Raw genomic sequence first — 13,448 nt, 5'->3', positions numbered from 1 at the left:
GAGAAAATCAGGTTAACTAGTGAATATCTTCCTAAATTGGATATTTAGATATTTTTAATTCAAATTATTTATAAACATAACCCCATATGATAAAAGTATATAACGAAATAAGATAATAACATGATGAACAAATTATAGTTATATTCAATATTTAGTAAATATGATAAAAGTATATGATAGTATATAACGAAATAAGATAATAACATGATGAACAAGTTATAGTTACATTCAATATTTAGTATATAAACTATATAATAAAATATATAACATAATTCATCACTAAAAAAATTAGTTTATTTATAATATATAACGTAACATTCCAAAATATAATATTAAACTATAAGAGAATTATTACATAATTAATAAAATTAAAATAGTCAACAAGATAAAAAATATAAAATTATTTACTATCATCTAACATAACCATAAAAACATACTTAATATATATAAAACCAATAATAAAAACTATATACATTCACACAGTCTAAAAGACTACACATTTATTGGTCCTCCGTCTAGAGCCTACTCCACTGACACTTCATCACCATCTGCTCACATCCAGATGATCATAGTCAAGACAAGAACAAGGAAACATAATAATAGACACAAACAAAAAGGTAGGCTAGATGCAAAATAATTCATATTACACTTAAAATATTGCATACATAAATCATATAGAACATGAATTAAACCAAACATCTTAACATGTAAGGACCTAGACGGGACTATCCGGATTTAGTATGAATATCATGCTATGGCAGGTTGTGCACTTGTGGTGGCCTCTATTGTTTTGCAAAGTCATTGACAATGGGTTTTACCCTACCATACTCACAAGGTTAGTATGTACCGCGTCTTAGGTCATACTGGAAGCATATAAACTAAGACCTCCTGCTACTATCACCACATGTGTCAATCCTCTCTACTTGAAAATGAATGATCATTAGAGCGTCAGGATAACCCCCAAGATCTTCTCTTATCACTTTTGTTGTTTTTGAATGTTGAACATTTAATGTTATTTTGCTCAAAACAACAAAGTGCTTTTCAATTTTCTACCGTTGAGGTAGCATTTAACAATTTAGCTTTTCTTCTAAAGATACAAGCGTTGAGTAAAGACTTCATCGTTGGACGAAGTAATAGTTTAGCTCATGGTATCGTTTAGACTGATGTAAATGTTTTTCTTGATTTTTCTTTTTTAGAGCAACATCGTTTAGCATTGTTAGGGCTTCCTTTAGTGTTTTAAGTTTTAGTCTTTTAGAGTGTTTTTGTCAATGACATTATCTTGACATTGTTTCATTTTCCCGAGAGTTAAACTGAATACCCCTTGGGTATAGTAAGCTTTACGCATTTAGCTTCAATTCTCTTAGACGTTTTGACTTAACAGTCGTTTAGCATAGTGTCTGAGTGTTTTGACTTAGTTGCTTTTTTGTTTCCTAAAATCCTAAGTGTTTTCCTAAAGTTTTCATAGGTTGGAGATTTTGAACTTAAGTCTTATGTTTCTTCCGATGGTATTTTCCAGATTATTATTTCATTTAATGTTATTTGGTTAAACTTCAAAACATGAAAGCGTTTAGACATATAAACAATTTTGTCTTAACAAAACACACTTGTTGAATAGAACAGGGAAAAAATCTAAAGTGTTTACACAGACTAGATGATATGATGTGTCAAACGATTTACTTAATCCAACAATGAAGTTTTTATCAACTGATTTGTATCTTAGTGTAAAGATTAAATGATCAAATCCTATCGAAACTATGGAAAACGTAGAAAACATTTTTTTTGTTCTGAACAGATATTAAATGTCATTAAATGATCAACGTTTAAAACCAACAAAAGTAATAAGAGAAAATACATATTTGTTGCATACATGGATTGCCTATTACACGCATCCATATGCTTCATTCTATATAAATCAGAAGTGGATGTTAGGAACAAAGAAGACATTCACGGAATGTTCTCTTCACCAAAAGACGTGTCAGATAAATTGTACTATCTACTTTTGTCAAAGTACTCAAAAAACAAGTATGCTCTAACAAGTTGACTTTAACCAATGGCTACTTCATACGACAAGATTGAGAAGACTCAATGATCAAGGAAAAAACTTTGTCTAACGAACATCTTTTTAGAAGCAATTAAATAGAAGATGATTGAAAAAGAGAATCAAGGCAAAAAATTTGTCCTAACTTTATTTTAATTGATATAAAATCTCTTGTTATTAGATGACTCTTTATTAAAGAATAAGTTTTATCAAAACATTGCAACAAACATCTTTCAACTATTGAAAAGAATTTACTAGAAAGAATTTATTGCTTAAACTAATATTTAAAGTTCAACATTTTTAATGTTGACAAAAGTATCATGCTATCTTTGAGAAAAGTTTTTCTATAACAACTCAAGGTTATTATATTTGTAATTACATTTACTTGAGATAAAATTGCACACATTCACATACTAAATAAAACATTAAATTACACGGATTTTTAATTATAACACACCACATAGAAGTTTAAAATTTGAAGCAACCTTTAATATGTTTTATTATAATAAGTTATTTATTTGATGAAACGTGAATAGATTAATTTCAATGATAAAACAATAAAAAGATAGGTAATATAAGTGTATTAGATTTAATGAAATCCTTAAAAAGAAAAGATTTGTCACACAAATTCATATATACATTAAATACCTAGGAAAAAGAAGCTAATTAGAAAATGGCCTCTTCTTAAAATGATATAGGCGTATTTATTAAATATTTATAGAAGAGAGATTAAAATAAATGAATAGTCTTTAATACTTTAATTAATGAACTGCTGTTTATAAAATGATTAAATAAGAAACAAATGTAATATTTTTTTTAAAGCACATGACAACATGCATTCAAATCTACGATGTACTAATCCTATATATATAAAATACGACACGTAGATATATTTATTTAATAATAAAATATAATATTTAATATATACATATTAAAATGTGTACAAAATTTTTTAAATACATAATACATATATAATTGTTATTGTGTAAATTTAAATTAAAATCATATATATTAAATATTATTAAAATAAAAAATTATAAATTATTATTGTTATTTTATAAATTAAATGCTTCACTAATAAATATAAATAAAATATTTTAAAATTTCAAACACAAATACATTATCCAAATTAAAGTATTAATATATTATATATTCAAATTATCTTTGATAAATTTAAGTTTCATACATATTAAAAGAAAATAAAACACAATGAAATAAGATTTAGAAGAAAGTAAAGGAAATTGATTTTCTGTTTCTGAAAAAATAAATATTCATAATATAACACTAGGAAATATTGTAGTATTGCTGTTTTTTTTTTTTGGTTTACACTGTCTTCCACTTACAAATTACTATACCTAACACAGTTGATTTTTATCATAATTATTTTAAAAAATTTATATCAATACTTATTTTAATTTCATTAGACGTATATAAATTTAAAAGAAAACTATATTATTCGTTAAAAATTACCACATATAATAAAATCAAATTTTATAATAGTTATTTTAAAAACCATGCCAGCAATTATTTTAAATTGATATGAATTTATTAAAAAAAATCATGTTACCATTTAATTACATATTGCAATATATAATAAATTTAACTTTTCTAATCATTAAGAAAAAAAATATAAATCTCGTTTTTAGTTGGATGAGAGGGTTAACATTTGTCAAATACATTCATATTGAATAAAAAGAAGTATAACTATTACCTGAAAAGTATAGCAATAATTACTTTTCATTAACTATTAACATATAAAACAAAAACAAAATATTATGATTTAATCACAAATGACCATATATAATAAAATTAACTTCCATATAATCGCTTTAAAAATAAACTGGTAAATATATTAAACTGACTGAAAATGTGTTAAAAATTAAAAACAATTTAAATAAAATATTGTATATAATAAAGTTGATTTTTAATGATAATACTCTTGAAAAGCATAGAAGTAAATTTCTATTGATAATGTATAAAAATCATAATTTAATTACAAATTATCATTTATAACAAAATTAGTTTTAGAATTATTGTTTCCTATAATTACATTATCAATACACAGTATTCATCCATTAAAAGACTTTACTAACAATTTTCAAAAATTTTCTAATTAAGTTTTTTCCTGTACAATTATTGTAATAATTATTTGAAGATAATATTTAAAAGTTTTCTTGAATTAACAATGTATAAAAATGGAAAACAATAATTTAGTGAGAAATTTCCAAATACAATAAAGTTGACTTTATGAATTACATGCCCACAGAGATAATTAACTGAGAACAGCAATAAAAACAAACTCAACCTACAAGGTACATATCATTATCAGCTGTAGAAGGTTAGTCTCATTATTATTATTATTATTATTATTATTATTATTATTATTATTATTATTATTATTTAATTTAAGACATCTTTAAGTAACACGTGTCTATTGTGAAATTTTGGAGAATTAATTAAATCATAAATATATTGAAAAAATTATTAAATAATGATGGGGTACAGCTAATGAAGAAGAAAGAAAGAATGGGGTGAGAAGTTGAGGTTGGCACATGGGTGGCAGTGAGTGAGTAAGCGAAAGAGGTTGACAAATTGAGGAAAAGTGGAACCGCATAGGACCTAACCTAAGAGAACACGACACGACTTAATGCACAAACAACACATAACCCCAAGCCGCAACAACCACGACAAACAAACTATAATAAATCATTATTAATGTTGGAGACACGCGTCTCCTTTTCCTTTTCCGGGATCTTCACCGACACGTGGCAATTGGTTTATCCCCACCCTCCTTTTGACATCTGTCCCTCTCGACAGCAATCTCATCTTACATTAAAAAATCATGTCACTGTCGCCACGTGGCACACACGCGCCCTTCTCTCGCCATGCCCACTTGTCTCTTCCTCCTCACTCAACCCGTCACATCCCAGGGGTACTTTCGTCCACTAATAAATATTATTCCTCCTCTTTCACTTTCTCCTTCTTTTCTCCTCTTTCAGCAAAACATCACCTTTTTCTTCTCTTCTTTCTTCTTCTTCTTCTTCTTTCCATTTTTTCCTCACTCTTTCTCTTGAATCATTGGTGTTTGGTTGCTTCTTTCTTTCTTTGCTTTGGGTTTCGCACGTGTGAGAAACGAAGAGGAAGAAAAAAAAACTGATTTTGATGGTTCTTTTTTTTTATTTGTTTTGGGTGAGGATTGATTGCTGTCTGGGAGAATAAAGGAAAATTCTTTTTTGAATTAATTGCATTAAATTTCGACTGTTTTGAGAGGAAAGAACCGGTTTTTGTGTAATCCAGTTGTGTTCTGTGTGCTGCTTTTGGCATCATTTGATGAGGAGGCATGTTTGGTGTCATGGGTTTTACTGCTGATTTGAATCACTGCTACTCGTCACCCCACCAAGCCTTGTTCTTTTCTGCTGCACACGCGGATTGTGTGAAGAACATGCCGTGAACAGGTGTTACTACTTCACGATGTTCTATGTTGTTGTCTTTTTGTAACGGGCATTGATGATGGAGGACTATAAGAAGCGGCACCCTCAACAGAAGCAGCATCAACCAACCCATCTTCAGCAACAGCAGAATCGGAACGAGGATTCTGAGAGGATGGAGAGGTACCCGAGGGATTTGCTTCAGGGATTTGCCACGAGAGGTGTTACCCTTAGGGATAATAATATGAATAACGTTAGCGTATCGCAGCCTCTTCATCACCCTCGTCCTGAGCAACAGGACCAGGAGGAGGATGAAGAGCTTGAGTTGAACCTTGGTCTCTCTCTCGGAGGAAGATTTGGGGTGGACAAGAACCCAAAAAAGAAGAAGCTTATGCGTTCTTCTTCTGTGGTGGGGACAATGCCTCTGTTCAGGGAGGACGACGCGGTGGCACCGCCGCTTGCAGCGTTCCCTGCGCTGATGAGAACGTCTTCGCTGCCAACCGAGACGGAGGAGGAGTGGCGGCGGAGGAAGGAGATGCAGACTCTGCGCCGGATGGAGGCCAAGAGACGCCGGTCTGAGAAGCAGAAGGGCTCCCGGGAGGCCGTTGCTGGTGGCTGCGCCGCCGCTGAGGAGGTGGAGGGTGGCAGTGTGGTGGCAATGGGGTTGACCAGATTTGGTTCTGCCACGTTGGCTCCGCCCCCTCTAGGGTGGGGTGTGGCGGCGCCAAAGCAGGTTGTTCTTGGCGATGTGTTGGGGAAGGGAAAAGGTTTTCAAGGTCTGTTTGGGCAGCCATCTTCTCAGGGTTCGGCAGATTCGCAAGGAGGAAGCTCTTCATCAGTGTCCGAAATGGATAGCAAGGCTTTTTTAGGTAAATTTTGGTTACTGTACATATGAGTTTGACATTGTGCTGCCTTTTGTGGTTATGGTGGTGATTGTGTTACGAATGTGTGATGGTGATTGTGTATTTGTGATTTGTGTATCTTTTTATGTGTGCTTGCTTGTTTTAAAGTTTTAATTGATTCTGTGAATATGCTTTGTTACTTGTAAGGGTACTTAGTGTTCTTGAGATTCAACCATGAAGAGTGTTGTTTTACTTGTATTGAAATCTACTTACTGAAGCTGTTAACTTGTTAATCTCTTCCTTTTTGTGGCATTTCGTTTTATTTGGTCACTATATGTATGGAAATTTGGAATGATTATAAAGTTGGGGGCGATTCCCCTTCCAGTTTTCCCCTTTAGTCTTTCATTGTTATGCATTTGTCCCTTTCTGTGTTGTAATAATCACCTAGAAGCCACAGCACACTGAAAGGAATTATGTTTTGCAAGTATATGTTATTGTGAGGTTTTCTTTTTCACCATTCCAGCATTGTGAAACAGTCACTTTTATTCTGTCACTTGGGAATTTCTCTTGCACATGTGATACTACCATTATTTGAAGCTTCATATTTGAATTAACTATGATACCAAAAAGAGAAGATGCTAGCTTTACCAAATAAAGCTCTTGAATATATTGTATGTTATTTGAGATGGATTACCACTGTAAATGTTATGCTTGCTATGGTGTGATCTTATAGGTTTTCAAGTTAATAATATACACATCTTTTTATAGTAGCATTGAACTGAATTGTCATCACTAGTTGCTGAACTGATAATCAATTACATTGAGATCATGACCCCTTAATCTTATTGATTCCCATTTTAAGCTCTGGTCATTTAAGATAAGCAGTTCAAGACTAAGGTTATTAGTTAATTTTCCTGTTATTACAAACATATTCCGAATCTGTTGTTTATATTTCAATGAGTAAATTTTTATCTTTTAAAAAAAGACCCATCAAAACTTACTCAAGCTAAGTGATATAAAAGTTAATTATTTATTATAGTGATTCAGTACTCTTTGTATTTTTGCCTGTATCTTCTTACGTGAGTTATACTGAGGTTTTGATTCTACATCCTGGCTCTGGTTTCTGGATGTCAAAGGCCCTTACAATGCTCACTCATGAAAGTTCAAAAGAACTAAATTGGAATGATCGGATGATGCTGTGGAATCTGAAGTTTGGCTAAATTCATGGAACTTATACTTAATTCTTAAATTTTGGTATAATACCTGTGTCAAGACAAGAACATTTTTACTGATGGCACTACTTCTTGCTCTATTTTGGCTGTCGAGCTTCATGAGACAATTTCGAATGTCATGCTAGTTTCTACCAGATGGTTTGTGTTTGTGCATGTGCTCTGATATTGCAACCTCACTTCAATAGTAATTTGCTGGTCTTGTTTGCAAAATGAGTATGTCTTGGCATGTTTGATTGACTTCACTTCCGAACAAAATGTCTTTGGTTTAACATGTAATATTACCTTCATTCATCAAAAACACTGTTCAGATTCATCATGGTTTAACCTGTATCAACTAACAAGCTAATGCTAGTGGACTATTTTGACGTGTTTAGAACACAATATCACTTAGGAAAAATGACATTTTTCAGGCATAGCCACATAGGTGATGAATATGCAGCCTCATAAGTAGATCCTTAATAGTTATTGACTTTGCTACTTATTATTGCAATCCTTTACTGATGGTATAACAAAAAATTTTCTATCATTTAATAACTGAAATGATATCCGTGGCTAGACACTGAATTTGTGTGCATTCATCTATAATTTATGCAGAATGATCAGGGATAAACTTAACCTTTTTTAGGACTGCTTTTTAAGTTCATTCATTTACTTTCTATATATACAGTGATTGATGTTTAAACCCTTCCATGGCATTAAAAGGATGCTCATGGATCACCACTTATTGCAGAATGAAACAAAGCATAATTTATTGGAATGTGTTACTTGATATTGAAGCAAGTGTGGCTTTTCTTTCAAAGATGGAACTTGTGGTTGTGTTTATATGTATATTGTATAAGTTAGCTGAAAATGAGGGAAACGAAAACATCAAATTTAAGAAAAGGAAGATTTGATAATGTAGTTTTTGGTGAAATGACAGGATCAAATAGTTGTGGTGGTGAAGCAAGCCCTGCTAGTAATCAATCAGCACAAGATGGTGTGGGTATAGGGGCCAAGAGAAATGAACATGTGGCTCGAAGTTCCAAAGCAGAGGTGGAGAATCCATCTAAGAAAACTCATCATTCACAGAACATAATGGGAAAGCAAATTGGGACAAACTCAATGGAAGACATGCCTTGTGTGTTTACAAAAGGGGATGGTCCTAATGGAAGAAGGATTGAGGGAATATTGTACAAATATGGTAAGGGAGAGGAAGTGAGGATCATGTGTGTGTGCCATGGAAACTTCCTGTCTCCAGCAGAGTTTGTTAAGCATGCTGGTGGTGGTGATGTTGCACACCCTCTTAGGCACATTGTTGTCAACCCTTCTGCTGCTTCCTTTTAGTCATCCCTTCAACTCTAAGGCTGTAATATACTTTACATTGAGGGAACAAACATTACTTTGGCAGCTTCTTTTCCCTTTCTCTCCATTTTTGCTTAGTTCTTCAATCAAACAATATTGAATATCAACACATGCCTCCCTTCAGGAAGGGAAGGGGCATTAAATTCCCAATCTTTATCTGTTTTTTCTCCTTTCTTTTTTTTTCCCCATTGTGTCAGTTTTTTTGTTAAAAGGGTAATGTTCTTTTTATCATTCCCACACTTGGAATTAAACTCTACTTGAAACAAACCATGGCATTTGTTGAGCAATCATCCATGGTGATAAGTGTTTTCACTCTTATCTATGGGATGTTGTGATTGTTACTAGGGTTAAATATATTTCCTTTTCTCTCAAATCACTACATGAAATTGTGTTTTGTTTTTAAATATTTCATATAATACATTTTATGAAAATTATGTAAAATATTATCTTTAATAAATGGTATGTTGAGATTATATTATGTTTTAGTGTAAATGCTTATTTTCATTGGAAAAGTATTTTATATGATTTTTACGAAGTACGGGAATTAAATATTATAGAAATTAATTTATAAATAAACCAAATTTTTTTTATAGTAATTTAAGAATAAAAATCATATTTAATTTTTTATTACATTTAATAGTCTCTTTTTAATATTTAGTAGTTTTTTTTAAATCAAAATTTAAGACAATTTAAATATTTTTTTTTATATTTTTACAATTTTCGACAATGATGCCGCCTCCTCCGGTGGCATCGACAGCAAAGCTCGACTCAGGTACCGGTAGAGTCTCTCCGCCAACGCTGATTCCTTTCAAACCGAGGTAATAGAAGGTGTCGAGCTCGGGGTTCCGCAAAAGCGGCGCGGTGACAGCGTTGCGCGGCATCGGCGAGTCGAATTCAAGAGTGGAAACGGCGTCGGAGTCACGGTCCACGAGACAGTACGAAAACGAAGTCGATTTGATTAATAGTGCAGTTATCATAGCATAATTTATAAAACTCCTTTCTGGATAGCATATAGCAGAATTACTGATAAAACTCCTTTCTGGATAGCATAGCAATTGAACTGATAAAACTCCTTTCTGGATCAGTCACGATACACTAAAAGTAAAAGTACTGATAACAATGATAACAATGTTTGAAAATTTTCCTATGCCAGTTTATAATAGCAATCGTTGTCGTCGGAAATCAAAAATTGGCATCCCTTACCACAACAAGGACACCAAAATTTAACTTTCATCCCATTCTTGGTAGATTCAATACTCATATGTTGCACGTATTTCTCCTGTTCTTCTTTCTCTTCAATATTTTCTTCAGTTTCCTCGAAATCCTGTATAAGTTTGTCCCATCTTTCTTGCAGTTCTTTCAATCCATCTTTTAATTTTTTCAATTTCTACAAAGAAAAATTATTATAAATAAATGCTAAAATTATTAAAAATATGAAAGAAATATTAATTCATACCGCAGATTCAGGAGCAGGATTCATCCCGCCCAGCTGCAGAGCTGACGCTCTCCTCGAAAGAGGGTTGGAAAGGCCGCCGCAAAGGATGGAGCAGTTAGGGTTGGGCGGAATGGGGTCGGAGGAGAAGCCGCACTTCTTGGGGGAGCGCTCCTCGGACAAATAACAGGAAGGCGGCGTTCGGCGCTTCATAGGGTTGTTCACCGCGGGCGCCTCGTCGAGTTGCATGGTGGATAATAACTCGGTGATCTGCCCCAGTGTTGTGGGATCAGGGTCGTCTTGGTGGGTAGACGTTTGTGGAGAATTCGGCTGTGCCCTCATCTTGTTGTTGTTAATATTTTTGCAGCTGAAAAAGCAGGAGAAGGAGCTCTTCGCAGAGGTATGCGGGGCTGAGTTATGGAAAATGGTACGTGAGGGAGTATTTAAACAAAAAATACAGGTGTTACTCCCGCCACCACCACTTTTATTCTTATCAGTATATATATGTCTTTCCTATAGAGGAAGAGTACTCAGTAAAAATATACTAATTTTCATGTTTTTAGTAAACCTCAAATATTGCTCAAATATTGCTTATGAGGGGAGAAAATATAATAGCCCTCACTCATCGCCCAAAAATTAAAGAAATACCCAATGGCCCTCATCTAGAAATTGATGTGGCGTGTATATAAATAAGTGGACTTAAGATTAAAATTGTAAAATAATTTTAGAGAGTTTAATTGATCTCTATCACAATCTTCTATTTATAAGAATAAATTGATAAACAAGTACATGATAAATAGGGTAACCCTAGACATTATATAATCATGATAAATAGGATAATCCTAGACACAATATAATCATGATAAATAGGTAACCCTTGACACACTATAATGATGATAAAATAGGATAAATATCCTAACACTCTCTCTCAAGATGGAACATACAAATTGTATGTACCAAGCTTGGAACAAATAAACTCAATCCGAGGACCCCTTAATGACTTGGTCAATATATCTGCGAGTTGATCGTTTGACCCAATAAACTCAGTACATATTTCTTTGGTCAACAACTTTTCACGAACAAAATGACAATCAATTTCTATATGTTTAGTCCTCTCATGAAACACTGGATTTGATGCAATATGGAGAGCAGCTTGATTGTCGCAATACATCTTCATAGTATGGATGTCACAAAATTTAACCTCTTGAAGGAATTGTTTCACCCATATAAGTTCACATGTTAGTGATGTCATTGCCCTATACTCGGCTTCTGCGGTTGATCGAGCTACTACATTTTGTTTCTTACTTTTCCATGAAATAATGTTTCCTCCTAGAAAAACACAATATCCTATAGTAGACCGTCTGTCAATAGGTGAACCTGTCCAATCTGCATCACAATACCCAGAGACCTGAATGCGTCCTTTATCTTCATATAACAATCTTTGCCCGGGAGCCTTCTTTACATACCTTAGAATGCGAATGAGAGCATTCCAATGGTCAACACATGGAGCCTGCATGAACTGACTAACCACTCCAACTGCAAAAGATAGATTTGGCCTTAGTGAGATAAATCAGTTTTCCAACCAGCCTCCTATACCTCTCTGGATCGGAGAATAATTCACCTTCTTCTGTCTTTAATTTCTGGTTTAGATCCATGGGACTGTCTACTAGTCTACAATCAATCATGCCTATTTCTTGTAATATATTAAGAGCATACTTCCTTTGGAAGATTACAACTCCATCTTTTGATTGCGCTACTTCAATGCCTAAGAAGTATTTGAGACTTCCAAGATCCTTGGTTTGAAAATGTCTACACAAGTACTCTTTTAGTTGAGATATTCCAACAACATTATTTCCTGTAATGATAATATCATCAACATATACTATTAAGTAAACACATTTCCCGAGAGAAGAATGACAATAAAAAACTGAATGGTCTGCTTCATTGCGTTTTAGCCCAAATTTTTGAACAATGGAGCTAAACTTTCCAAACCAAGCACGTGGGGATTGCTTGGGGCCATATAGAGATCGATGCAATTTGCATACCATACCAGACTCCCCCTGAGCAACAAACCCAGGAGGTTGCTCCATATAAACTTCTTCCTCAAGATCACCATGTAGGAAGGCATTTTTGATATCCAATTGATGAAATGGCCAGTGATGAATGACTGCCATGGCAAAGAAGAGACGAATAGTAGTCATCTTGGCTACAGGAGAGAAAGTGTCACAATAATCAAGACCATAAACCTGAGTGTAACCTTTTGCAACAAGCCGAGCTTTGAGCCGATCAATTTCACCATCAGGGTCAACTTTAACTGCATACACCCATCGACAACCAACCACCTTTTTTCTTGGGGGAAGGGGCACCAGCTCCCAAATATTATTGTGGTCAAGAGCCTGCATTTCTGCAATCATAGCTTGTCGCCATCCAGGATGATCGAGTGCTTCTTTCACATTCTTGGGTATAACAACAGAGGACATTGAGGATAAAAGAAAAAAATAGGAGGACGACAATCAATGATATCTTAGAAAATTATAAATGGGATGATGGTTTCGAGTGGAACGAGTACCTTTTCTGAGGGCAATAGGTCATGCTGAATCATTTGCACCAGGAGACGTAGGAGGAGGTGATGAGGGAGAAGAATCTAAAGTAGGAGATTCACCATTGTCTTGGGGAGGTGGACTATCCATTAGGGCCCTGTGTGAGATATCTCAGTATGTGGAGAAACAGGTGTAGAAGGATTGTGATCAAGACTTGGAATGACAGAGACAGTGAAGCTATTTGACTCAGCCATTGCAATAGGAAGGACTTGCTGGAGGATAGAAACATCCTGAATAGATGGAGAGAAGTAAGGAGTTTGTTCAAAGAATGTGACATTGGCAGACATGTAATACTTCTTAGTTTTAAGACAGTAACACCGATATCCTTTTTGAAGTCGAGAATAGCCTAAGAAGACACATTTGAGAGCGCGAGCGGAGAGTTTGTCTAGACTTGAAGATATGTCATGAACAAAACATACACAGCCAAACACTCGGGGAGATGTATGAAAGAGAGAATCATTAGGAAACAAAATGGAGAAAGGGACTTTATTATCAAGAGAGGGGGAGGGCATCATATTAATAAGATAACATGCAG

The 13,448-nt window shown here is 33.8% G+C and overlaps 2 protein-coding genes across 2 annotated transcripts; one reads left to right on the top strand and one right to left on the bottom strand.

Moving 5' to 3' along the window:
• The first annotated feature begins 5,020 nt into the window (after positions 1-5,020).
• Positions 5,021-9,031, top strand: LOC108336076 (ninja-family protein AFP3). Its single transcript, XM_017572394.2, has 2 exons — positions 5,021-6,335; positions 8,460-9,031. The coding sequence occupies exons 1-2, from the start codon at positions 5,546-5,548 to the stop codon at positions 8,861-8,863; spliced, it is 1,194 nt and encodes a 397-aa protein (XP_017427883.1). The 5' UTR covers positions 5,021-5,545; the 3' UTR covers positions 8,864-9,031.
• Positions 9,032-9,698: 667 nt separating this feature from the next.
• On the bottom strand, positions 9,699-10,713 carry LOC128194360 (uncharacterized). The gene is made up of 2 exons (XM_052869887.1): positions 10,338-10,713; positions 9,699-10,268 (listed from the first exon to the last, which is right to left on the bottom strand). Exons 1-2 carry the CDS (start codon positions 10,653-10,655, stop codon positions 10,026-10,028), a joined length of 561 nt encoding a protein of 186 aa, XP_052725847.1. The 5' UTR covers positions 10,656-10,713; the 3' UTR covers positions 9,699-10,025.
• Between the last annotated feature and the right edge of the window lie 2,735 nt (positions 10,714-13,448).

Source organism: Vigna angularis, chromosome 10 (genome assembly GCF_016808095.1).
Source record: "Vigna angularis cultivar LongXiaoDou No.4 chromosome 10, ASM1680809v1, whole genome shotgun sequence".
NCBI classification, from domain to species: Eukaryota; Viridiplantae; Streptophyta; class Magnoliopsida; order Fabales; family Fabaceae; genus Vigna; species Vigna angularis.
Note: the sequence above shows the minus strand (reverse complement) of the source record. Positions and strands in the feature narration are given on the sequence as shown.